Below are 26,754 nucleotides of genomic sequence, written 5' to 3'. Positions count from 1 at the left end.
GTGTGGAAAATAACCCACTCCTGATCGACATAGCTATGCCAACAAAACTCCCAGTGCAGGCCCAGTTATATCAATGGAAGAATGCTTCTCTTGCTAACATAATTCAGGGAAGTAGTGTTGCTACACTGACAGAAGAACTTCTGTTGGCTGCATCTACGCTAGGGGGGTATCATACCAAGTCACAGCAGATCTTCTACTGATAACAGTCGGAGGCTTATTCAAAGATCAAGGAAAGAATGCGGCCCTTGTATAATAACTAAACATTTAGTTAGTGAAGTTAACATTGCATGCAGCATAACTCAGTGGGACAAAGGGATTCAGGGCACTTTTAGGACCACTGCTATTTTTGTTGTTTGCCATTTGCACATGTAATTGCCTGATTTGTGCACAGAATTGCAGTAATTGTGCACATTAATTATTTGGAAAACTGGGCTCTTAAAGTGCCATTTTTATGCCTAAAAGTTCACACTTTACTAAGATGAATGGGACTTAACATCTCTTAAGCTGTTGTTTCAGCCTGTCTGCAGACTCAGGAAGACAGCTCTCTGTTGGTTTTGCATCAGTGACACTCAGTTCATGTTTGGAAAGTTTTCACTGCAACCATAGGGGCTAAAAACACAACTGTTTCTCAATAAAAGTTTGCTTTCTGGGGAGGGGGAACCTTAATCGGTTATGATGGGTTGTATGACAGGGTTCACTCATCATTGTGGTGCCTCCTGCTGGCTGTCTTGGGGATTAGCTCCGCATATTAGTGCACTCTCTTCAGGTGGTGCCTCATCGCCATCACTCCTGGTCTAGGACCCACATCTCTCCAAGGACCGGGGCATCCTCTTCAGCAACACAGCCCTCCGGCCATGCCACACATACTATGCTCCCCACTTCTGGGAGACCTGCAGTCTACTGTTCAGCCACTCCCTTAGAGGCAATTGCAGCAAATTGTCTGGCCACTTCCTCATGGCCCCAGCATCCTCTTTGGCCTTTCCTCAGGGTCTCAGCCTGCAAACCCCAGCAGCCAGCCTGGAGCTGTCTCTCGCTCCCCCAGTCCCTGCTCGCAGCACTGCTCTGTCCAGGGTGCTGGCAGTTCTCTCAGCCCTCCAGTGACACAGCCCTTCCTCCCTGAGCTCCCAGCAGACAACTGCCTTCCTCAGCCCTGCAGCTCCATTTTTATATGGGCTTGCTTGGCCCTGATTGGCTGCTCCCTTCAGCCCTTCACTGATTGGTTGCCTTCTGTGCAGCCTCCATAGGGCTTTATTAACCCCTTAGAGCCCAGTGTGGAGCAGGCACCCCATCAAAGTGGGCATATGAACATCTTAAGCAGGCCAAATTCAGCACAAAGTCCAGATATTTGACACACCTGATCTATAGTATAATGTCCTGCTAAAGATCACAGGAGCTGAATGTGGCAAGTGGTTGTTGGTTTAGAATTTGAGGGCAGCTTATGTGCAATATACCAACTGCCAAAGCCACCAAGTAGTATGGGTACTGCAGTAGATAAATCAAAAGAAGTCAGGAGGAGGCCAAAAAGATGAATAAGCTAAAGTAATGGAGAAGCAGAAATATATATATTTATCTACTGCAGTACCCATACATATATATATATATATATATATATATATATATATATATATATATATATGTAAGCTCCTACATTGGTATGTGTATATATATATTTCTGCTTCTCCATTACTTTAGTTTATTCATCTTTTTGGCCTCCTCCTGACAACTGCCTATTATGCACCTTAAACTATGTGACTGAGAGATTAAGAGGCTTCTTTTGATTTATCTACTGCAGTACCCATATTTAGATAGATAGATAGATGATTAGATTAGATATATCTACATAAGCTCCTACATTGGTATGTTCTGAGTTACACATTGTTTACTGTGTGTTATTTGTATCCTAGGTTCAGGTTCAGTGGTCGTATCCTTGGCCTTGCTCTCATTCATCAGTATCTTCTTGATGCTTTCTTCACGAGGCCGTTCTATAAAGCATTACTGAGACTGTAAGTATATGAATGCAATCAACAGAGACTTGGGCCTCGATCCTGCCATGATCTCTGCAGAAGCAAACCCTTGTGGAGTTCATTGCAGGGCTGGGACCTTAGTTTTCAAGGTCTTCCACTGTTTGTTTTTAGGGTAGATGGGAGGGAGATTTAATAATTTCCTTTTTCCCCCCCAGAATGTGCCCTTCTTTAATATTAACTGTGTTGATTAAAGGGTTAAAAAGCATTGGGGTTAAGCACCCACTTTTGAAAATATTGGTCCACGTTCCTAAATTTTAATATTAGGAAAATGCAGTCCAAACCATTTAAATGGGATATGGGTCACTGAAAAGCATATTTAATTGGACAGTCCACAGAGAAACAATTATTTTCTCTAAACAAAATGAGTTATCTTGCTTGTCACTGGAAAAACCATAATTGCCCAAGCTCCATTGTTTGGATTTTTTTTCAGCCTAAGCATTTATTAATTATGTTTACAAATCTTAATATGGATGTAAAGCATTACAGGTTTCTTGTGGGTTTTGCTCAGCCTGTCTTACACAATGATGCCCAGTAATGTATTACTTTTATTGCTCATTGAACTGATATATATTGACAGACGATAACTCGGAGGAATGTTTATCTGAAATGGTTGGTTAAACCATGACTTCAGTAACTCAGCCAGAGGTTAGGGGTCTATTACAGGAGTGGTGGGTGAGGTTCTGTGGCTGCAATGTGAAGGAAGTCAGACTAGATTATCCCGATGGTCCCTTCTGACCTTAAAGTCTATGAGGATTAATCTGAATTTGCAATGAAGTCTCTTTTAATAAGCTTTTAAAATGCACATCATTCTCTTTTACTGATCTTTAATGTTCTGTAGTCCATGCACTTTGAGTTTGGTGCTTTAACAAAAGGTGTATGTATAAAGTCAAAAGGGCATCAGCTTTTGTCAGAGCTTTGTCATAAGAAAACACTGTACATGTTCTGAGCAGTGAACCATCATCCTGATACGCATAAGGTTATATCTTCCTCGTCATTTCTCTGTCTTGCTGTACAATTAGGCCATGTGATTTAAGTGACTTGGAGTACCTGGATGAGGAGTTTCATCAGAGCTTGCAGTGGATGAAGGATAACAACATCACTGATATCCTGGATCTCACTTTCACAGTGAATGAGGAGGTGTTTGGACAGGTGAGTATGGCTATGTGACAAACCATCGCAGAGTTTGAAAAATAGATTTGGAACTGACATAGTCAAACACAATGAACATCATTCTGTTTGAACAGATTTGTAGTAAATTCCTTTAACCTTTTTTGACTGTTCAGTGCTATTTTCATCTCTTGCCTTTTGTTTCTTATAAGCCGTCTGTTTCAATGCACACAGTTATTCTCAGAGTCTACCGTATACAATACTAGGCCTGGCTTCCCTACAGGCCTCGTCAGCCACACACTGATGAACAGAAGGAATTCTCTAAAGTGAAATATAGCTTCCCTTTCTAGGGTGTAATTCAGACAGATTTGTTATTCGGTGAATGTGGACAAAGGATGTAACTTACATGTCGATGTGACTGAAGGCGGGGGGAGAACAACTAATAGGTGGTGTTTGGTATGGCAACTCTCATCACTACTTTGCCTTGCACCTTCCTATTAGTTGCTATTCCTTCTATCCTCACCTCCTTCTGCACACTGGGCATATAAATTACCCTTAGTTATGTACCCCCAGTAATTATGCTTCTGCCACTTACACCTGATTGTATTGTTTTGTTTTGTTTTTAGTTTGTTTGTTTAACCAACTTAGGCATGAGGCCAAATTCAGCTTTGAGTTACACCAATGTAAATTTAGAATAGCTCTGTTGATTTCAGTGGAGTTACTTTACATTTACACTGTTGTAAATGAGAGTATAATCTGTGTATTTACTGAATTTGGCCCAATGAGATAGTGGTAGGACATCAAAGAGGAGATGTAGGAAGAACAGTTGGAGATGGTAGACTGGACAAAAGGGGAGAGATGAGGATAGAGAGGCAGATTTGGAAATCATCAGCATGGAGACGGTAGGTAACACTGTGAGCGTGGATGAAGTTGCCTGGAAAAAAGAAAGAGAGGACGGAGCCCCAATAGAAACCAATGGGGAGTTAGGGGCAGGATTAAGAGGAGGAGATGCTGAAGGCTAAAGAAGTACCGAAGCCGAGAAAGTGCAGGATGAGGGTTTGACTAGTAGTCTCAAAGGCAGCGGAGAGATCAAAGTGAAATATTGCCCCTGTGACTTTCCAGGGAAGTAGCAAGGGCATAAGCCAGGTTGGAGGAGATCAAGAATAGAGTTGGAGCAGAGAAAGTCTGGAAGCAGGAGTAAACAGTAGGGTCAGCAATAAGGATCTTGGAAGCAGAAGCAGAAATAGAAGAGTCTGCAGAAGGGTATTTTCAAGGTTGAAGTTGAACTCTGGTGTGTCTGTAGACTTGTGGAAAGGAACTAGAGGATAGAGATTGATGACAAGGGAAAGAGGGGGAGCGAGGAAGGACAAGAGGCAAAAACGGAATCCAGGGGACAGGATAAGGGATTGGAAGTATTGGGGCCTCTTCAGAAGAGATAGGATTGTTCTATACAGCCCAGTCCTCAACTGTTTTCTTGGCTTTGAGCAAAATTTTGCGTGACATACAAATGATGATGCAGTGGTTGCTCTAGGAGAAATGTCAGTTTAAAACTAATGCATAAAGACGTAGGCAGACAAAGTTATGCAAATACACTGTACAGAGAAATGAGTTACATTTGTATTTACATTAGTAGACAACGAAGGTAAATGAAAACATCAATGGGAGTTGTGCTCATGCATCTGAGGGCACCACCTGGCTCACTACCTAGAATTAAGCTCTTTGCAAAGAGAAAATGCATATCATTAAATGGGATTTTGTTGCATGCTACAAATGAGATGGGTTTTAAAAGAAAAGATCAAGATATCTGATAGTACTAAAACAGATGAACAGCTTAGGGACAGATTCTGTTAGCCTTACTCATGTTGACTAATACCTTACTTCACAAGCAGACCCATTGACTTCACTGGGATTACTGGTGAAGTAAGGTGACTTTCACTGTGAATAAGAGCATCAAAATCTGGCCCTAATCTCCTTTTGGATTTTAAGGTTTTTTGGGCAGGGACTGTCATTTTTTTGAATGTTTGTACAGCACCAAGCATATTGAGGCCACAATCAGGTTGGCCTCTAGGTGCTACCCCAATATAAATGTTAAATGATAAGTCCATGAGAAGACTCCCATTGACTTTAATGGGTTTTAGGATCAGGCCCAAAGCTGGTCATGGGAGGAAGCAAATATTGAGGGCCTGATATTCAGTATTTAAGAATAACTTCTGTGTGAGCCACATACCATTCAAGCAGACACATGGCAAATGATCTAGCAGAGAGTCCCAAGAATTTGGTGTGTACAAGTCTGGCCAGCAAAATTATAAGATTGAAAATTGTAGACTGGTTGTCAAAAAACCTGTGTTTAAAAGAATATGGTCAGACAACAAAGATCTTGTGGACAAGAAAGTTTAGGAAATGGAAGAATGAAACCTGAATTATGTATTGCTCACAGATGAGTCCAACTTTGAAGAGTTGTTGGATCATTTAAAGTGTGGGTGAATAATATTTTACCAAAGCATAAATCACAATGGTAGCTCTATTAATATTTGGGGGCTGCATCTCAAAGGATGGATAGGGCAAACATAATCTAGAAGGGACGTTTGGGTGCAGCGTGGGATTCTGCTCTACTCCACCAAGATCGCAGCCTTTCTTGCACCTTGTACCTGAAGGGATTGTGTGTCGCTGTCCCTGTGGCAGCACACGAATCCCTCTGCAGCTCTGCTGTCACAGCTCTGTTCACTCACTCCCAAGGGTTCCCTGCACATTCAGCAGCAGGGTGGCCTCCCCGTGTCTGGGGGCTTGTCCTGCTCCTTGCAGTTCAGCCCAGGGGTGTCTGTTCATCAGCTTGAGATACATGGGGGACAAGGAAGGGAATCAGATAATGCAGAGGATCAGATAATGAGGATTTGGATAAATGGGAGTATACTATATAGAGATAATAAGAAGCTGAAGAAATCAGTCATCAGGAAATCTGCATGTTTTGGGAAATCCTGCAAGAGATTTTGGACAATGGGACTCAAGCACGTGCTTAAAGCTAGACATATGCATAACTGCTTTGCTGAACAGGGGCTTTCATCACTCTATCACAACTATGCACTGTCTTCAGGGATGAAATTGAGCCCTGGGGCCAAAGTCTCAGCTGGTGTAAATGAGTGCGGCCATTGGAGTCCATGTATACCAGCTGAGGAGCTAGCCCATTATATCTAACTTTACCCTGGTTAACCTTACTTGCTCTTACTGCTTCTCATTAAAGCTTGAGCTTGGATGAATCATCAAGTGTTTCCATAATTCATGATGCTGCTCTAGGTCCCTGTCAATGGGCAGAATAATGAAGATCACAGTATATATGCTTTCTTTGCAATCTCTTGAATCAATAAACATATAAATCATGTATGTAGCCCATTCATTATCTATAGCAGACATCACTACTATGGCAGCAGAAAACTGAAAAGGGCATAAGGAGGTTCCATCACTTTCTAAATCATTTTTTTAGGGCTTGTCTACGCACAAATATGGTTTGTAGCAAGTTGAGGTGTGAATCTATTTGCACTAGCCTTCCGCAGACTGTCTATGTGGACTCTGCTGATGTGCATTAACAGTTTGTTAATGTGTTTTGATGTAGTCCTATTTGAAATCAGTTGAGCAGCCAACATCATGATTTGTTGACTTAATGTATCCTCTCTATACACATGCACATAATACATCATTGGAAAGCTTATAATGTCTACTTTAAGATGACGTATGACGTGAGGCTGACAAGTGGTGCCATTATCATAGAAACGGGATAAACAATATACCATCGACAATTAAAACTTTGAAATATTTGCATTCGTTTCTGTTAGATTAATGACTGTATGTATTATTGAAGAACATAAAATTGGATTTCTTTGTGACCTCAGAGCATCACGACAGCAATCTAAAGTGTGAAACAAAATAGAATAATGAATTTGAACAAGTATAATTGAACTGTAATAGTGCTGTTTACATTTCTAGTCAGATTCATTATCATCATCTTGTTCATCATTATGGTCTCTATTGAGAGTGTGTGGTCTCCATTGCTTTGGCAAGTACACAGTTCTGTGCAGGGAAGATTGTTCTGACTACAGACACAGTTGATTGTGCAGTGAGCCCCTACTGGTACAGGCACAAATAAGGTCTTGTAGAAGCTCAGAAGCCGCTGGGCCCTTGAAGAATACAGGAAGTAGTTCATCATCCACATTTTTCCATCCATGTTGTAGTGGTGATCCAATATCTTGTTCACCTATGTGCAAAGACATCCAAATCTTTGTTTGCCAATATGCTCTTTAGACGTGCTCTTCAAAACTGTCCTCACATGATGGGAGTTTGGCCAGTGACTTGTCCTTTTTGATGGCTAGATTGAGGTGCAAACTATTCAGATTTCTCTGAGTGTCCTTTTCTTTTTTACTCTGGTCATACATCGCTGCTAACAATTCTCTTGCTGCAGAAATTGCAGCTTGTCTGTCACTCTCTCCCAGTTTGGCAAGATCTCTGGAGCATAAAGCTCCCTTTGTTTTGACAGCATCGAACACAGATTTTTTTCCCCAGTACCAAATAGGGATGAAACAGAGTCAGATACTGTTAACACAGCAGGAAGTATGTTGCAGAAGTCAGGAGTGAGTGCATCACAAATTGCATGCACAAGTATGAAGCAACACTTGTCAGTTGTGCTGATAATGATGCCTCTTTCAATCCACATGCTATATATGTGTTCCAGTTTTGAAAAGTAATGAACCACAAGGACCAAACCTTCTGTGTCAAGTAATTACTATGTTTACTTTGATACCGAGAGGCCCAAAAGCCATATTAGCACATACAGCACGCAGAGGCATCCTTGTGTCCGCTTTCTTACTGTACAAGTCTTGGACTTCAACACCCCACTGGTGATGGACTTTGCTACTTCCCCATTGTAAAAGCCTCCAACAAGAAGGTGCATTTTGAACCATATATTCACAGAGGAAATTTACAAGTGACTGCTTGTTGGATGCCACATTTAGAAACTTTTTTCATGGAGGCAAAGGGTGTCCACCAATCACCTGGTATTTTTTGTATCCAGCCTTAGACCCTGTCCAGTGCTGTCTTTCTGCAGTTTTCAAGGAGTTGTCATATGTCAAAGTCTTTGATTACAGAATTAGCTTTGACAAATCCTTTTAGGACCTTCCCCAAGTACTCAGCAGCCAATACACTGAATATGTGGAATTTGTCTCCAGCCATCATTTGTATCACAGCCTTGGTGTCTTTGATGTACACAGTGGTTTCTTTGCATATGTCTACACAGCAAAGAAAAACCCACTGCTGGTCAACCAACTCAGCTCACAGGTCTCAGGCTGTGGGGCTGTTTCATTGCTGTGTAGACTTCAGGCTTGGACTGGAGCCCAGGCTCTAGGATGTGTGGATGAGCCAGCCATGGGTTTTTCTTTGCTGTGTAGACATAGTTCCATTCTCTTAGCTCATGGATTCTTTCAGCTTGAGCTTCCAGCTGATGTCTTAATTCAGCTTTGTCTGTTCTCATTGTTCCATCAGCATGAAAGAAGAACACAGGCTCAGGTCCTCTTCAGTGCCAAAGAACAGTTGCCACTGAAACATCATCTCTTCATCTTGCTAAGGGCAGGACTCTGCGGAAAACAATTCCTGGATTGATAGCTGCTGTGATTGTCCCTCCATTGTCAAACTTAAATTTGGTCTTCTTGGCCATGCCTGCAAATGTTTTGATGACAGAGATCTTGACTAGGCTGAAGAAGCTATGTGTTCCACCAGAATCAAGTGGACCTGTCACAGATCTCTCCATTTATTCTTCATCCACAATAGGTACATATGCAATTGCTGTGCTCTTTCTTTGTTGCAAGCTTGTGCTTGAAACCAGACCAAAATGGAATCACATGAGTGTGAACAATAGCGATGCAATTTGGTATTGGTAGGACATTATGAAGTAGTAGTCTTAAGAGAGTCCAGGAGAAATCTCAGACATTGTTCATTTATAGGTGACAAGAGTTTTTTTTTCTAAGTGTTTTTTTATCGTGAGACAGTCCTGGATGTGTTCTAGGTTTTTCAGATACTGCACATTGCATACGAGTGTCTGATTGCCTGGGTAGTGCCTGGTTCTTTCTCATGGGTCAGTGATATTTCTTGTGATGCTGAACTATCTGCAACTGTTCTTCAAATACCACTCTAGCCATTGAAAACAAGGTATCTTTCCATCAGTGCTCTCAAAGCTGGTGTCTGTATTACTGTCTCCTTCATGGATGAGATTTCTACCAGCATGAAGTGGTGTATCTCCATTTGAAACGAACATACCTCTCTGGAGTCTTTCTACTTCAGTTTTTGCAACACTAGTGATGAACTGCCTCAGCTCACCATAACTGCAGAATCCATGGAGGTACAGTATGTCAATTCAATTGTGAGACGCGAACTCATGGGTTAAGCCATGCCGCAAGACCTGTGTGCAGTGGTGTGATCATTTTGGAACACTTAAATACTATGCACTCTGCAACTGAGAGACAGCTTCTTTGAATGTCTTCTGAAGGTTGACACCACTGGCTGAATTATATGCCTCTTTATCTACCAACCAAAGGACAAACACCTGCACCAACTGGGGCACAAAAGTAGCTGCCCTCTGTAAACTACAAACACCTGACTTTGGATAACACTCTGAGGCTTTCATTTTGGCTATTTCAGACCGAAGGATTGAAGCAGCATTATACAAAATCACTTGTTCATTTGAAAGCTATTCATCAGGCTCATTCGCCAGAAGAACATCCACAAAACATTTGGATGAGTTAAGTTCCTGCTTCAGATGACTAGCAGCTTGGATAGCATCAGCTAATGTTATTGTGCTGCATGGACAATGGTAGATATGCCTTTCCCATGCTGTTCATAGAATGAAATTGCAGAACCATAGTGTTTTTCTAATCTTGCCTATAATTTGCTGCTAGAATAGCTTTCAGTTTCTACATCTGAGGGACGTAGGGCTTTATATCTTTGTAGCAGCTTGGACAGAAAAGCCTTCTTGTACATAAGAGCATTGTCTATCTCTTCTACTAGCTGATAAAGTGCAATGTCATAATGTGACTGTATTGTTGCAGTGCAACTAGATGGTTTTGCTTTAAGATTCTTTTTACTCAAAGAGGAAGAAGTCATGTTGAGTGACAAAAGCAATCAAGTCTTCTACAGATATTCAGTGCAACATGTCATCATCTTGTTTTTGAAGTGCGACCTCCCATAGATGGGTTGCTCTCAAATGTTCCTATTTTATTAAGTTTCTTGTCTTTCTTGGGTGGTTTTCTCAAGCAAACAGTGCAACAGGACCAATCGCTGGAGGACATGCTTGCTCTGGTGGCTTTAGAAGCAGATGAACATGATGTTCTCTGATCAGATTCAGAATCTGTTTTCTTCCCTAGGTTCAGTAAAACTCTGACATGTGTAACATTCTACTTGCTTGTGTATTTCTGAAAGCAACCCCTGTGACAGAGTATTGGTGGCACATCATCTAAACTAGAAAACTCATCCAGTACCCACCAATACAATTCATCTCTCCTGACTTCTGCTGCCAGCATCACAGAATTCTGTCCAGCACTGGTTGCTTTGACAGTTTTGCATTCTTTCGATTTTCTTGACAAATAACACATTTTTCAAAGTTTGTGAAGAGTATTTTTCTCTTTGATGTAAGCTTTAAGGGGCTTGTGTCCTCAATGTCTTCATATACTGTAATTTCTCTGTAGTGGTAAAATTATTATATTTTTAGCATTACCACCACCACTATCACCATTTTTCATTTTGTACATTGTATACAGACTTATGCTAAATTAGATATAAATTAGATCTATATGTTAGTTTCAAAATTACCATTTTAGAGCACTTCGATTGAAGCCCAGTAAAAAGCTGTGTATTGTCATCTCTAACACTAACACAGCGTGTCACTGAATTAAAAAGTTAATTTCTAGAATATTTGAAAGACTAGTACTGAATACATAGGCAATTACAAATTAATTGCCTATATATGCAGACTGCATTGAATGTACTATATTGTATGTACAAATGGAGAAGCATTACATTAGGAATTCACATATATTTATATCTACCCACTCTGCCGTACAAACTCTGGGCACGCAATCTACTGCTACTAGTGCACAGCCTTCAATATGAGACTCATCTGGTCAGCAAATTTCATTTGAAAATATAGAAAACTATTATAATCACTTGTGACATACTTTGACAATGAAGAATATGCGATGTGAAAACATTTCATGTTAGTATATTGCAATATGTTGATATTTGACATTGTTGCCACATGCTAAACCACTTCATCATTTCTGTTAAAAAAAAATACTTGCCCATGCAAAACCAATACAAACCTTTTAATACATTATCATTTGGACACACATTGGTGTTTGACCAATAAACACCACATTAAGGTGTTGAAATTAACTTAAGCAGTAAAAACTGTAGGTGTAGTCATGTTGCAGTGTTTCTGGAACTGTGCAAAAAAGAAAAGGAGGACTTGTGGTACCTTAGAGATTAACAAATGTATTTGAGCATAAGCTTTCGTGAGCTACAGCTCACTTCATCAGATGCATTCAGTGGAAAATACAGTGGGGAGATTTATATACACAGAGAACATGAGACAATGGGTGTTACCATACACACTGTAATGAGAGCGATCACTTAAGGTGAGCTATTACCAGCAGGAGGGTGGGGGGGAAAAAACCTTTTGTAGTGATAATCAAGGTGGGCCATTTCCAGCAGTTGACAAGAACATCTGAGGAACAGTGGTGGGGGGGTGGGGAATAAACATGGGGAAATAGTTTTACTTTGTGTAATGACCCATCCACTCCCAGTCTCTATTCAAGCCTAAGTTAATTGTATCCAGTTTGCAAATTAATTCCAATTCAGCAGTCTCTCACTGGAGTCTGTTTTCGAAGTTTTTTGTTGAAGGATAGTCACTTTGAGATCAGAAATCGAGTGACCAAAGAGATTGAAGTGTTCTCCAACTGGTTTTTGAATGTTATAATTCTTGACGTCTGATGTGTGTCCATTTATTCTTTTACATAGAGACTGTCCAGTTTGACCAATGTACATGGCTGAGGGGCATTGCTGGCACATGATGGCATATTTCACATTGGTAGATGCGCAGGTGAACAAGCCTCTGATAGTGTGGCTGATGTGATTAGGCCCTGTGATGGTGTGCCCTGAATAGATATGTGGACAAAGTTGGCAACGGGCTTTGTTGCAAGGATAGGTTCCTGGGTTAGTGGTTCTGTTGTGTGGTTTGTGGTTGCTGGTGAGTATTTGCTTCAGGTTGGGGGGCTGTCTGTAAGCAAGGACTGTCCTGTCTCCCAAGATCTGTGGAGTGATGGGTCGTCCTTCAGGATAGGTTGTAGATCCTTGATGATGTCTTGGAGAGGTTTTAGTTGGGGGCTGAAGGTGATGGCTAGTGGCGTTCTGTTATTTTCTCTGTTGGGCCTGTCCTGTAGTAGGTGACTTCTGGGTACTCTTCTGGCTCTGTCAATCTGTTTCTTCACTTCAGCAGGTGGGTATTGTAGTTGTAAGAACTCTTACACAAAGTAAAACTATTTTCCCCCACCCCACCCCCCACTGTTCCTCAGACCTTCTTGTCAACTGCTGGAAATGGCCCACCTTGATTATCACTACAAAAGGTTTTTTCCCCCCCACCCTCCTGCTGGTAATAGCTCACCTTAAGTGATCGCTCTCATTACAGTGTGTATGGTAACACCCATTGTCTCATGTTCTCTGTGTATATAAATCTCCCCACTGTATTTTCCACTGAATGCATCCGATGAAGTGAGCTGTAGCTCACGAAAGCTTATGCTCAAATACATTTGTTAATCTCTAAGGTACCACAAGTACTCCTTTTCTTTTGCGAATATAGACTAATACAGCTGCTACTCTGAAACCTGTCATTGTGCAAAAAATGACACTTTCTCATTTTGGGTACCATTGTTTCACCTCACCTACAGCCGGATGGCACCACTTGACAGCTGCTTATCATACTTCATCTAAATGAACATTACATATCCTTTCAAAGCTTATTTTATGTGGAGGGAGTGTAGGTTAGATACATTAAACTCCAGAAATATGTCCCTTTTTGGAGAATTGCCACATGCCTGAATGGGACGAGATCAGAGTGCATTAATGAACTGTTAATGCGCAGCAGCAGGGTCCACATGGACAGTTTGTCTGCAGCAGGCTACTACAGGGTAGACTCACCCCCCAGTTTGCCACAAATTAAATGTTCATGCAAATAAACCCTTAATTGTTCTTAATGTTTTTAATGTATTGGACTGAATTTGAAATTAGTTTAATTACAAAGTAGATAATTTTTTGCCACATCTGCCAAAGATCATATGCTCAACTGCATAGGTTTCTAAGGCTGATTCCTTCTAAACACTTCTTGTCTGTCTCAAACCTCAGCAATCAAACCAACTAAAATTAACCCTTAAGATGCTATGAAATTCTGTACCCATTGTTATACACTTCCACGTAGCTTTACTCACAGTAACAATTGTTGCTTAAGGGAGCATGTCACATGAGAGTAAAACTTTTGAACTGAAACAGGTAAGTTTTTGAACCAACAGTTAACCAGCTAATTGCATTTCTTGTGTGAGACAAGTTGACTTCCCTGACACTGGGGCAGATTCTGTGTCCTGGCCTGTTCCCTTTGCACTGGTTAGGAAGTTTGCAGCAGGCACAGAGCTGGCACAGCTGGCTCCTAAGTCACCCTCCCTGCAGCTCTTGGTGAGAAAGGCAGGATGAACAAGTGTGGTGAAAGTGAGCTATGTTTTGGCTATGATCAGTTGGTCATTGGTTTCTGGGGGAACACTGCAAGCTGGCACAAGAAGCTGAAGCATTCTCAAGGCTGCTGTAGCCTGTGCTGGAAAGAGGGGCTGAGCAGAGAAAATCAAGGCACCTTGATGTGTCCCACTTCACGAAGTGTGATGTTAGTGAATCAAAGAATCTGAATCATTATCCGGATATGCCATTTGGAATATGTTTTTTCCCCTGCTAATTACTTTAATTTTTCTGATGGAAATGGGAGAGACACCAACATAGGGTGAGCTGTAAAGATGTGATGTATTGATAGGAATGCAGAAATTTTGCTTGCACTGCACCGTTTTGCAAAGCCTGCCTTGAATTTTGAAATACATGGTGATCTCTGCATTGCTACCCCAATATGTATTTCTATTTCTTAGGTGACAGAAAGAGAGCTGAAATCTGGGGGTTCAAATACTCAGGTGACAGAAAAGAACAAAAAGGAGTACATTGAGAGAATGGTAAAGTGGCGTGTAGAACGAGGAGTGGTTCAGCAAACAGAGGCTCTAGTCCGTGGCTTCTATGAAGTAAGTAACAAAGTTGCTCACGCCATCTACCACTCATGATCTGAATGTGACAAGCACAAGGGCAGCCTACTGACAATACCACATCAGTGCACTGTGATGTGGTTAGGAAGATAAGTTTAGAAATGAATGGAATTCTCAAAACCTTAGCAGGCATGGGTAGTAGCATCAGGAGATTGTGTGTTTAATGTTCATGATTAAGGGAGAAGGTAGCTGAATGTGAACTTGATCCTGCACAATAAAGAGTGATGAATGGAAGAAGCAGCACAGGTAAACCTGACCTGCACTAATGAGATTACTGCTATCCAGTCACAACAATATTCCTATCTCATAGTAAAAGTAAAGCAGAGAACATTGCACATAGCTAAGCACCACACTGGTAAGATGAGGACAACACTTAGGCTTTTGTGTCCTCAGACAATTGTACATACTGCCACTTTTTCACCATGCACACTTGCAAGTAAGGGAGGGGGAACTCAGGGTAGGCTTATTACTGTCAGTGCAGACGACCATGACTTGATCTTATTTGCACCCACATGAGGCTTCTACTTGCCAACCTTGTGCACCCTGCTGTGTACCATACAAGGACTTTCAGGATCAAATCCTCTATCTGCTCAGACTACAGAATATAGTCAGTTCCCAGAGTCTTGCCTTTCCTACCACTTGTGCCTGCCAATCAGAGGCACAGAGAACTGGAAGATCACAATCAAGGAAATAAAATAAATTGCTAAGACATTATCCTAGGTAGCTGTACCCCCTCAAGGTTCCTTCCCCACTCTGAACTCTAGGGTACAGATGTGGGAACCTGCATGAAAGACCTCACTAAGCTTATTTCTACAAGCTTAGATTAAAACTTCCCCAAGGCATAAAGTCTTTGCTGTTGGATTAGGTAAAACGCTGCCACCACCAAGTGCTTTAACAAAGAACCAGGGAAAAGGACCACTTGGAGTTCCTATTTCCCCAAAATATCCCCCCAAGCCCTTACACCCCCTTTTCTGAGGAGGCTTGAGAATAAACAGAATGAGCGCAAACCCCTTGGATTTTTAAGACCCAAAAAACCCAATCAGATTCTTTAAAAAATCAGAACTTTATTAGAAGAACAAAAAAAGATAAGAGAACAACTCTGAAAGATCAGAATGGAAGATAATCTTACAGGCAGTCAGATTCAAAACATAGAGAATCCCTCTAGGCAAAACCTTAAGGTACAAAAAGACACAAAAACAGAAATACACATTTCCTCCAGCATACCGAATTTACAAGCCAAAAAAACAAAGAAAACCTAATGCATTTTCTAGCTAGATTACTTACTAACTCTACAGGAGTTGGAGAGCTTGCATCCTTGATCTGTTCCCAGCAAAGGTATCACACAGACAGACAGACAAAAGCCTTCCCTCCCCCGGCCCAGATTTGAAAGTATCTTGTCCCCTCATTGGTCATTTTGGGTCAAGTGCCAGCGAGGTTACCTTAGCTTCTTAACCCTTTACAGGTGAAAGGATTTTGCCTCTGGCCAGGAGGGATTTTATAGCACTGTATACAGAAAGGTGGTTACCCTTCCCTTTATATTTATGACAACCCCATAGAAGTCTCCTTTCATTCAAATAGAATAAGAATTTCTGGCATGTTTGGATAGGATGTGTCCTGTCAAACCACATTTCACTTTCCTTGTGTATGTCATATGCTGTCCTGGCCAGAGGCTGAGTTTGTTGACTAATGAGCTACAACAATATTAGCTGTTAGTATTGGCTTTGGTAACTATGAAAAAATTTCAGTCTATAAAGCATAGTGAACCTGATTCTTCTCTCACTTACCCTGGTGTAAATCCAAATTTATTGAAGTAAAACTAGTGCAGACAAGAGGAGAATCAGGCTCAGTATACAGAATTGTAAAATGATTTTTCTTCTGTGGTTATTTCAGTTTTTCAGTTTGTTCCATTTTCCAGTGGCAGTTAGGTTCCTAGGCTGCCCAAGCACATTTGAAAATGCCCATAGGCATGTATCTGCATCATTAGACACCTAAGTACCTTTGAAAATCTGATCCCCTAGCCACTAGTGGCTGTTCTAAGCAATAAAGTCTTTTTGAAAGATGCTGTATAAAATACTGTAGTGAAGTATGGGTTCCAATTTTTCTTCTTCTGTTGGGGGTTGGAGTGTGAGGAAGTGCAGAATGAGCACATGATTGAGAAGAAGAACTTTCCAGTGATAGTGAGACATACTGTATCCTTAAGGAACTCATCACAGTACGGTTTGACATCTAGCATTCTATACTATAAACTGTGGCTAGCCCTAATATATAAAATGCTGGATCTCAAGGTTGTGTTAATGGGCGTTGCTCCATTGAAGTCATTGGAGCTATGTCAATTTACGTTAGCTGAGGATGTGGCTCCCAGAGTTGCACTGTGGCAGAATTCATGAAAGTGCTGGCTTCAAGAGTTGCACTGTGGCAGAATTCATGAAACTGCTCGACCGCCACAAGAACTGACAAAGACTGAAAAGCTGTATATTTGTTTCTATATTCCGTGTTCATTTGAGTACTGTACAGTTTGTGAAGTGTTTTTTTTAATACCATGAAGAAGATAAACCTCAGTTTAATCACATTTTTCAGAGTAGCAGCCATGTTAGTCTTTGTCCGTAAAAAGAAAAGGAGTACTTCTGGCACCTTAGAGACTAACAAATTTATTAGAGCATAAGCCATGAAGTGAGCTGTAGCTCACGAAAGCTTATGCTCTAATAAATTTGTTAGTCTCTAAGGTGCCACAAGTACTCCTTTTCTTTTTTCTCAGTTTAATCATGCATGAAGTACAAAGGCTGCTATCTTGTAACCATATTCTGACACAGACTAAAAGTTATATAGAAAAATATACCCTACATTTTGCAAATCTATTATGCAGTTGACCATTAATATCACTTTTCAGAAGAGATGCGGTAGGAAGAAGTCCTCTGCACAAACTATTCATTTTTCCTTCTGCTCTTCCATTCTGATCAAATCTCCTCATAGGTCAGCATTGTTTTCAATGAAAATTCTCAGCAAACTCACAAAAGAAGAGCAACTGATTTATCAGCAGGTGATTGGAATCTGACTGTTGACACGGTCACAGTAGGCAGCTAATCATTAGAGCCGTGACTGGGTTTTTCTAAGATAATGCATCTGCTGTACTTCCAGTCCAGAGTGGGCTCAAGAATGGTTTGTGTTTCAGGTTGTAGACTCCAGGCTCGTCTCCATTTTTGATGCCAGAGAGCTAGAGCTGGTGATTGCAGGCACTGCAGAAATAGACCTCAATGACTGGCGTAACAACACAGAATATCGTGGAGGTAAACTATCTACTCATACTTAGTAGGACCTTAATTATTATCAGGCCACATCCTGAGATGCATACTCAGTGTTTGCTCTGTTTTTTCTAAGGGAAACCCCCACTGAATTCAGACGGTTTCTCTCAGGAAGGACTCAGTGAAAACTAAATAAGGACCTCATGATTTGGCTAATAGACATGTTAATACTAGAACAGGTCTTGCAGTTTCAACTCAGATCTTACACAGACAAAATTCCCTTGACTTAATGGGAGTTTTGACTGAGTAGAGACTGAAGAATTTAGCCTATACGTTATTCATATTGAAGAATATGAGTAAAATCCTGGCCTTATTGAGACAATGGCAAAATTCCCATTAACTTTAATAGAGCCAAATTGCGCTCCCAGTTACACTCTAACAAAATGCAGCACTAAGTTAAAGCCCCCAAGTCAAAGTGTTTCTCTCCTTCATTCAGCATCAGCACTAAACCCCCTGCCCTGACTAGTTGGAATTATTTTGTTTTGAACATAGCACATAGTGTGTGCAGGTAGTGTTGAGTAATGGCAAATGGGTTGTCCCCCCAGGTCCCTCGGCTCAGCAACACACAAGAAAACTCAGTGGAGTTGACCTGTCCTCCCCCATAAACACAATACCCAAATTTTGGCTGCTGGCTGACCACCAACTATTCTTATCTATTTGTTGCTTAAGCACTGAGCTACTAGCCATAAAGAGGACCCCTATAATGGTTTTCATGTTTAACTCTTCTGCATAAAGTGTTATCTCAGGTGGTTATTTAAATATAGTTATTGAGCTAGATTGAGCGTGGGTTCATTCTGGCTTTCACTAGCATAATCTCAAGCCCAGAGCTCCTGTGGTGGAAAGTCTGCCAGGGAAGGGCTTGCAGCAGCCATTCGCCTCCAGATGTTGGAGGCCAGTACAACCCCAAAAGGGACTGGTATTGGCCACGAAGAGGATATGGCCCCTTAAAGTGATTCATACCTAGGATGCAGGGAGCTAGGCCAGCACCTTCCTATGCTAGCTTCACTGTCTGGACCATTGATTTAATTTCTTTACTCCTCTTATTACATTGTTTTAAAGAAAAACTATTGAATGTTATCTGCTCTAGATGTAACAATTTATCCAGCTCTACAGCCTTGGTTGTATTTGGGAATCAGAAATATAGCCTTTCCATCAAGCTGTCAGGAGCCATATAGAATATCAACATTAGTCATTTATTTTTAACATGGATAACCATAGTATTTGCCAAAATGTTTTGGGAAAGGCCTGTATACGTGAGTTATAAATGTGAGCTTTGCTGTATGTGGAATTTTGTAGTTTCAAATGAGTTAGCTATATTAAGTTATCCAGAGGTGAGAAGACAAGGGCTAAGACATAGTTCATCAATCATTAGATCAGTCCTTTGGCTGAGGTTTTGTAGCAAGAAAAGCTATCAGCTCACATTTCTTTTTGTGGAAATGTATTGAAATGGTACATCATCAGATCCAGTTCCCACTTAACTTGTATGTTTCTAATCTCTCTGTCAGGTTACCATGATGGGCATATTGTAATACGGTGGTTCTGGGCAGCAGTGGAGAGATTTAACAATGAACAGAGGCTACGGTTCCTGCAGTTTGTCACTGGAACATCTAGTGTGCCATATGAGGGGTTTGCAGCCCTTCGAGGGAGCAATGGTCTGCGGCGCTTCTGTATAGAGAAATGGGGGAAAATAACATCCCTTCCGAGGTATGTCTGTATTATGAATAAAATCTTAAATGCTGTGGAGAAGATGAGCACAACACTTCTATTCAGTGTTTCTGCCAGTTAATGACAGTGAATACAAGAGCAGCAAAGGACAAGTCTCACTTCATCACGACACAGCCACTGAACCTACAGTTGCACTCAGTGAATGGTGGTTTCTTTTGGTATCCTTTATCTTTAGAAATGGGTCAAAACCAGACCTTCACATTTGGACTCCTTTAAATAGTAGGGAATGGTCAGGATGCTAATTCCTCAGATCCAAACCAAATCTTTTTGTGAGATTTCAGAGCTCGTGAGATTTCAAAACATGTCTCTGACTCAGCCATATACCTGTTTCCTAGCCGAAGTCTCATAGGGATTCAAATCTGAACACCTCCATTGTATCTCATTTGTTCCATTTTGTCACCCCACTATTCAGCATGTCATAGACTCGTAGGGCATAAGGGACCACCAGATCATCTAGTCTGAGCTCCTGCATATCAGGGGCCACCAACTACCCAGCACCTGCACACTAAACCTGAATACTAATGTGTATGGGACCATTAGGAAGCTTAGTGAGGACATGGGCTGTAGTCAGTGTGATGGTACCACCCAGCTTTATATATCCATTTTAATCAGCTCAGTAGGTGCAGCTGAATGATTTACCCAGTTTCTAACAGATTGAAGCTTACTCGAGAACTTGCTGAGGCTCTCCCAGACAAGACTGGAATAACGCATGTAGGCTGTAGGAAGATTTTGGGAGAAAGGCAGAGGCAATTGTCTTGGTTTAGGGAAAGCGCCTGGTGTTTATGACATAGATTCACTGCCTGGGCATCTTGTTGGATTCCACAGCTACACCAGTGGCCAAGAATATTTGCATCCATTTGTGTCCAACCATAATAATAACAATAATACCTAGCTCTTATATAACACTTTTCATAAGTAGATCTCAAAATACTTCACAAAGGAGGTCAATGTCATTATCCCCATTTTACAGATGGGGTGACTGAGGCACAGAGAGGTGATATGGCTTGCCCAACAGACCAATAGCAGAGCTAGGAATAGATCCTGGATCTTCTGAGTCCTAGTCAGTGTTCTGTCAACTAGACCACACTGTCTTCCATCTAGGTTGTGACTTATTTTCTTGAATGTGGATGTCACTATGTCTAGCCATGCTTTTGTCTCCTTGAGATTGTACTACTGCAATGCACTCTACATAGGCTACATTTTAACACCATTAAGAGATTTCAGCTAAGGAAGTGCCCTATATGCTTAACAGTCCTCATTCAGGGAAGACCTCTCACCTGTGCTTCAAGATCTACACTGGCTTCCAGTTCATTTCCAGGAGGATATTCAGCGTGTTGTTCTTGCCCTATAAAGCCCTCAATGGCTTGTGACCTGCATACATTAGAGACCACCTCCAGTTAAGAACAGCTGAGGTGCTCCAGCATACAGTCCTTTCAGGAAACTGGGGAAATAAGCCCTAGTTTTATCTGCACTGTGAATTAGCCCTCGTTTCATCCACCAGTGATCAGGCAACCGTGTAAGCTGTTTTGGTACAAACCCCATTTCAAGCAGCGGTAAGCTGCACTGTTGCTAACTGCAATTTACCATATCTGCATTAGGGGTTTGCTCCAGTACAGCTGTTCTGGTGGGTGGACAGGGATGGCTGGAATCAGGGCAAATCCACAGGGTAGACAGGCCTGAGAGGATGCTGTTGACCAGGCATTTTCAAGGAGAATCCTTTGACTCTATCACATTCTTCTTACTTGGTTTGACAGAGAACAAGTCTAACAACTTTCCTGGCATTCTGCAAGTCCCATGTGTTTTCCAAAGTCTTTGAGAGATCCAGAACCATCTCTATAGATGGGCTATAGAGGTGGTTATGGACAGTCCTGATTGTGGACATGAAGAATCACAAAAAGTACAAGTTCCAGGTTGTGCAGCATTTCTGTAGAAATCCATCTACATTAGACTTCTCGATGTGAAGATGAGTGGGTTTTGTAGTGTGTATGAGAAACACCGGGCTGACCTGTCAAGGGCTAATAAGGTAATTTGCCATTTTCTGCTCTGCTTAACTTTCTGTGTTAACCTAGGCATTGCTTATGACCTAGAGTCAGTTAGCCTCAAGATATTCAAGCTAACTGCCTTAAGTTTGTCCACTGATTACTCAAAGTCTCACTCTCCCCCAAAGAAGCCTTCTCTCCAGGTCAGAGCTGCAGAACCCTCTAGAACTTTCTGAGCTCTGTAATCCAGAAAAGTGAAGCAACCATTTCTGATGGGGGAAAAATCCAGGTTGTTTAGCATGAATTACCATCTTTATTATTTAATAATTGTAGAGTGCTCTTGAGTGCATATAGCAGTCAGAAATATATAAAACACCAGGACCAAAATGCCAAAACCTGGACACTGAAAATTAAGCTCCTAAATCCACATTTACTTCTAACTTCACTTATGCTGGTGTGAATCAGGAATAAATCCACTGAAGTCAGTAGAGTAACACCGGTGTGAAACACTGGTATAAGGAATATCAGACCCAAGAAGTGGATTATTTCCATTATGCATGGGAAATGAGACATGGGTTATTTTATTCTAGTCTACATTTATGTATCATGTGTACCCATTAGAATAAAGGCAGCCAAAGCAGAAAACAGATCAGAGATACTGCTCTACTCCCAGACCACAAGAACGTGACTCTGCAGCAGTATCCAACCAGAGTGTGTCTAACTCCTACAGGACTCTGTCAATGTAAAACTGTGGTTTGTTTTTCTTCCACACTGCTGTAGCGAATCAAATGAGATACCACAAACTAGGTAACAGAGTCCAGGCACTTAATGTTATTTATGCTGATTTCTGTTCTTCAGGCCCCAGGTTTACTCTCCCTGTTTAGTATGGAAGACTTCCCTTCGAAATGCAGCAATATACATTGACTCCCAGTGCTTGGTTTTTATTAAGTTTCCCATGGGGGAAAGATTGTTCTACTGTTTAGGTTTATAGCTGGATGAAGATCTGAGAAAACTTCTTCCCATCTATAGCCTTGTTGAAGCAGGGGAGCTCTTATCTGGTGTCATACAGATTTTTGGCTCTCAGCCAACTCCCTCAGTCTCCCAAGATCTTGACCTTAATTCCCCACCATACTTTAATGAATACGAAAAAAAACCTTCTTATATTAAGCCATGTAGCTGTGTCTAAAACTAAGGAAACAACTTCACCTGAAAAGTATGTGAAAAGAGAGGGAAAAACTTTCTGCTACAGCTGCCTGAGAAGACAATGCCCTCTGCTAAGAGCTTGATCCTGAGAAATCTGATCACCTATACCTCCCATTGGGACACATCCTGAAATCCTTGCTCTGTTTCTCCTTCACAGTCAGGCAAAACTCTCATTGGCTTGAAAGAGAATTCTGCCTAAGTAAAAACCAAATAAGGATTTGGCCCAGCGATTTCAATAAGAATTGCAAATAATTTGTACCTGAGAAGATCAAGCCTTTACTTTCTCAATCAATATAGAGAATTAGCTCGCTTTCCCTTGAAAGTGATTTTAGTTCTACAAAGTAATTTATAAGTACTGTACCAGCATATTGTTTGCGGTTAGCATATGCAGATTATCAGTAAATATTTGATCTTACATAAATGATCTCTCTAGGTCCTAGGATATTTATTAGGTACCTATCATCATAATATCCAAAACTGCCATGTAACAATTAAGGTACTGGATGTACAAACAGGCTATAAACTCATCATTTCCCCCTTTCCTAGTGGTGTGTGTGTTAGTTTTGCTTGTTTTGTTATTTTTTTAATCCTGGGTCCTTCTCCTCCTCCTCCTCCCCTCTCTTTCCTTCTTGAGTCCCTTCCTCTCTCCTAATTGCCCTATTACAGTTCAGTCTAAGGGAGATGATTATGGGATATAATATAATTCTCCTAATCAAAGTATAGTTCCTATATTGTTATTCTTTATATTCTCATTATCTATGTGTTTGGCAAGATTTCATGCTGACAATAAAATGTTACTAGGACAGACAAATATCTGAGGCATAAACTGATTCAGATATGTGACCCTTGGAAAACTGGTCCTCCTGTAAAGGAAGCATAAACCGTTTTTGTTGAAGACAACAGAAATATAACCTTAGAGCCCATAAGCAAAAAATTCTTAAGCAAAAAATTCCCAAGAGGAACCATTGAGTGTTTCCCTTCACAAACAAAGAGGAACAAAAGTAGATATTGGTATGGAAAATCTGAGAGATTTGAGGATTGTGGCTGGGAGTTAGTACCTCTCCCCAAAAAAGCAAGGTGAGAGGAATAAGTGGCCCATTTCTGTCTCTCTGGCACTGTTCTGTCAGAAAGCAAACCTTATTACAGCTGACAGGTTAAAGCCATAAGTTTGACAGGGGAGGGTTGTGTGTGCATTTGTTGCCTTTGGACTGTCAGCATTATTAGGATTAAGGGAAGTGACAAAAGAAGAAGAATGCCAAGAGCTTAAAAGCTTACATGTAACTTTTAGAGAGGACATTTAAAAGGCGAGAAGTAGCAATGGAGACACTAAGAGAGATTTAGAGATTCAGACCCCCACAAACTGCTAGGAGTTATAACTACAGACTGCAAAGAAGAAAGAAATGTAAGTTATCAGTTGATAGCTTTTCTTCCTTCAAGACAAGAGCATTATAAGTAGGTCATGATTTAGATTACTTTATCTTATGTTTTCTTCTAAAAGCGTAGGGGTCAGTTTTGTAAAGGCGTAAATACTCTGCTCTTTCGAGTTTGGGTCCTCATACTTGCTGAACATGCTCTCATAAATGTCAACAGGCTAACAGGGCTTGCTAGAGGCTTAACTGAAGGAAGAAAGCCTATTCACAGAATGTAATTATTGTTTCTTCCCTTGCTCATGCAGCATTTCCTCTCCAATACACACAAAGGGCCGAATACTGCAGAATGCTGAGTCTATCCTGCCGTGTTCTCAGTACAGTGACATCAGTGGCCATAGAGGCTGCTCAGCATACCTTAGGAGGTGCTCAGCCCCTTACAGGATTGGGCACAAAGTTAAGGGACTGTGACATTACAGAAAATGTCCCTGCCTCTTAATTGACCTATGTGCTTAGGAATCACATAGCATATCATATAAACAACCCAAGTGCTGAGTTGAGTGCCTTTTGTTTCATCTGGAAAAGGAAAGGGTTTCAACTTTCAGCTGCAAGAAGCAAAAACGAATGCCTTCTCAGCAATACTGAGAAGGAACAGGGAAGACTTATCTTCCTCCTGTCCATCCCCCTCCCCAAACCAAAAATCAGAACTTGTCACTGCATTACATAAGCAGACACTTGACACCCTGGCCCCAGATTTTGGCCCTTGCAACAAAGAACAGGAAATGACAGCTGGCCCACTTACAACACTGCAGAAGGCACGTGGAGAAATTTTGTTCTTAGTTACTGGTGTAAAACTAGGCTGACTCCATAGACTTCACTGGAGTTACTCCAGATTTACATTAATGTAATAAAACAGAATTTGACCCCATATTTTGTCCTTCAGCAATGTATAATACCTACATGGTGGTTGGCCTGAGAGTTATTTAGTTTCCCTTTTTTATTTGGTTGTTTGGGGATCTTTTTGTATGACAGATACTTTTGGGTTAGAGGGTACAAATGTTTTGTTTGGATAAATGTCCAAACATCTCCAGACATTTTGAGGTTCCCTTCCCTTTTTTCCCTCCAATAGTTCCTCCCCGATCATATGACCCCGTAACAATCTGCTATACCCTGCTGTTTACCTGCAGCCCTCCTCTACATAAGCCTTTGTCCTGTACAAACCCATAATCCAATATTTGCTTGTATGTCCAATGAAGGGCCACTTGTATGGCTCTGAGGACATACAGTATGTTAGGTCCTTACCTTCCATTCAAATTGTAAAGGAATAACACAAAGAAGATTCTTCTCTGCCCCTAAATGCTTTTTATGTGTGACACTCAAAAGGTTAATAATGGCTTCAGTTTTGAGGGACTTTGTTTCAGAGAACTGGTAATAGGAAAATGAGTAGGTCTGTGCTCTGAATCTGGCCCAGATGAAGAGTGACTGAAAGTCATCAACATCAGAAGCTTGTTCACTTGACTGAAATGAGTTTGATTATCTCAGTCCAGTTCCTAGTGGACAGGTGTCCACATCACAGTAAACACCATTGCAGGTAGCACTAATCAGCTGCTAGTCTCTGTAGAATCTGGTGACTGAATGGACCAAGGGAACTCAACCACCTTCTAGCTCCTGAAGGGGGTTAACACACATTGGTAGGGCTTAGTGGGGATGGCTGAGGAACACAAATAATGGTGGAAGGCTACTCATCTCTAATGCATACACTACACGATGCACTAACTTGTGAGATGTATTATAATAATGACTTTCTCAAGGTTCATTTATTTCTCTAACTCCTTTGTGTTCCCAGTTCATTTCCAAAGGAAATTGCTTTTATTGCATACTCTCTCAGAGAATAACCAGTTTACAATCTTTTATTCAGAAAAACTAGTAAAAGCTCTTCTAACTGAAATGCTGCAGTGCAATGGAGACTATGCCTCTGGCTGTTTCAATTTCCTGATAGCTTTTAATGATTCACTGTGGGTGCCTGATAATCTCCCCTTTCAGTTCTGCAAGTCTCATGCCAACTAATCTGCCTTCAGCCTGGTTTTTTTTGGTTGGCCTAACAAATGAGCACCAGAGGTTAAGAGAGAGTCTACTTTAGGAAGGGCTCTTCTGCTTCAGTTCATAGTAAATAACATGCATTAAAGGATGAGATCTGAGAGCTGGAAGTAAAACAAGGTGATTGATTCTAAAAATACCACGAGCCAGATTCTCACAAATCACCATAGCTCCATTGGCTTCATTGCAGCTCTGCCATTTACAGTAGCTGAAGATCTGGCCTGATGTGGATATGAAATACCAGACATGAAGAACACCCATCACCATGCCTAGGGCGTTGGGGGGAAAAGAGACACATACGTGCACTCCCTACAGAGATAGATTAAGCACAGCATGATGGATTACTAATTAGCAAAGCTGTTGGGGATATTTGTAAAGGTCAGTGTGTTTCAAAACTAAAAATCAAATAGCATTTTTATGCTGAACTGACTGGAACAATTTTTGTAAGTAATTTAGGGTTAGCCTCCCATTCTTGTGGCCTCCTAGACCCATAAAAGTGTTTTAAATCTTGAGGATTTTTTATCAGAAGGGTTACTACAAGAAAAGGAAATAGTAAAAGATTTAGCAAAGCCAGA

At 41.1% G+C, this 26,754-nt stretch overlaps 1 protein-coding gene across 4 annotated transcripts in view; it reads left to right on the top strand.

The window, feature by feature from the left end:
- The window catches only part of HECW1 (HECT, C2 and WW domain containing E3 ubiquitin protein ligase 1), a 337,168-nt gene that overhangs the window by 308,744 nt on the left and 1,670 nt on the right, over positions 1-26,754 (top strand). For all 4 annotated transcript variants that reach the window (XM_043540543.1, XM_037890003.2, XM_043540541.1 and 1 more), the window contains 5 exons: positions 1,905-2,003; positions 3,044-3,173; positions 14,342-14,488; positions 17,679-17,793; positions 19,314-19,512. In XM_043540543.1, coding sequence (XP_043396478.1) covers positions 1,905-2,003; positions 3,044-3,173; positions 14,342-14,488; positions 17,679-17,793; positions 19,314-19,512 — 690 coding nt within the window. The remainder of the gene's footprint in view (positions 1-1,904; positions 2,004-3,043; positions 3,174-14,341; positions 14,489-17,678; positions 17,794-19,313; positions 19,513-26,754) is intronic.

Source organism: Chelonia mydas, chromosome 2, assembly GCF_015237465.2.
Source record: "Chelonia mydas isolate rCheMyd1 chromosome 2, rCheMyd1.pri.v2, whole genome shotgun sequence".
NCBI lineage: Eukaryota > Metazoa > Chordata > Testudines > Cheloniidae > Chelonia > Chelonia mydas.
This window is presented reverse-complemented; position numbering and strand designations above follow the sequence as displayed.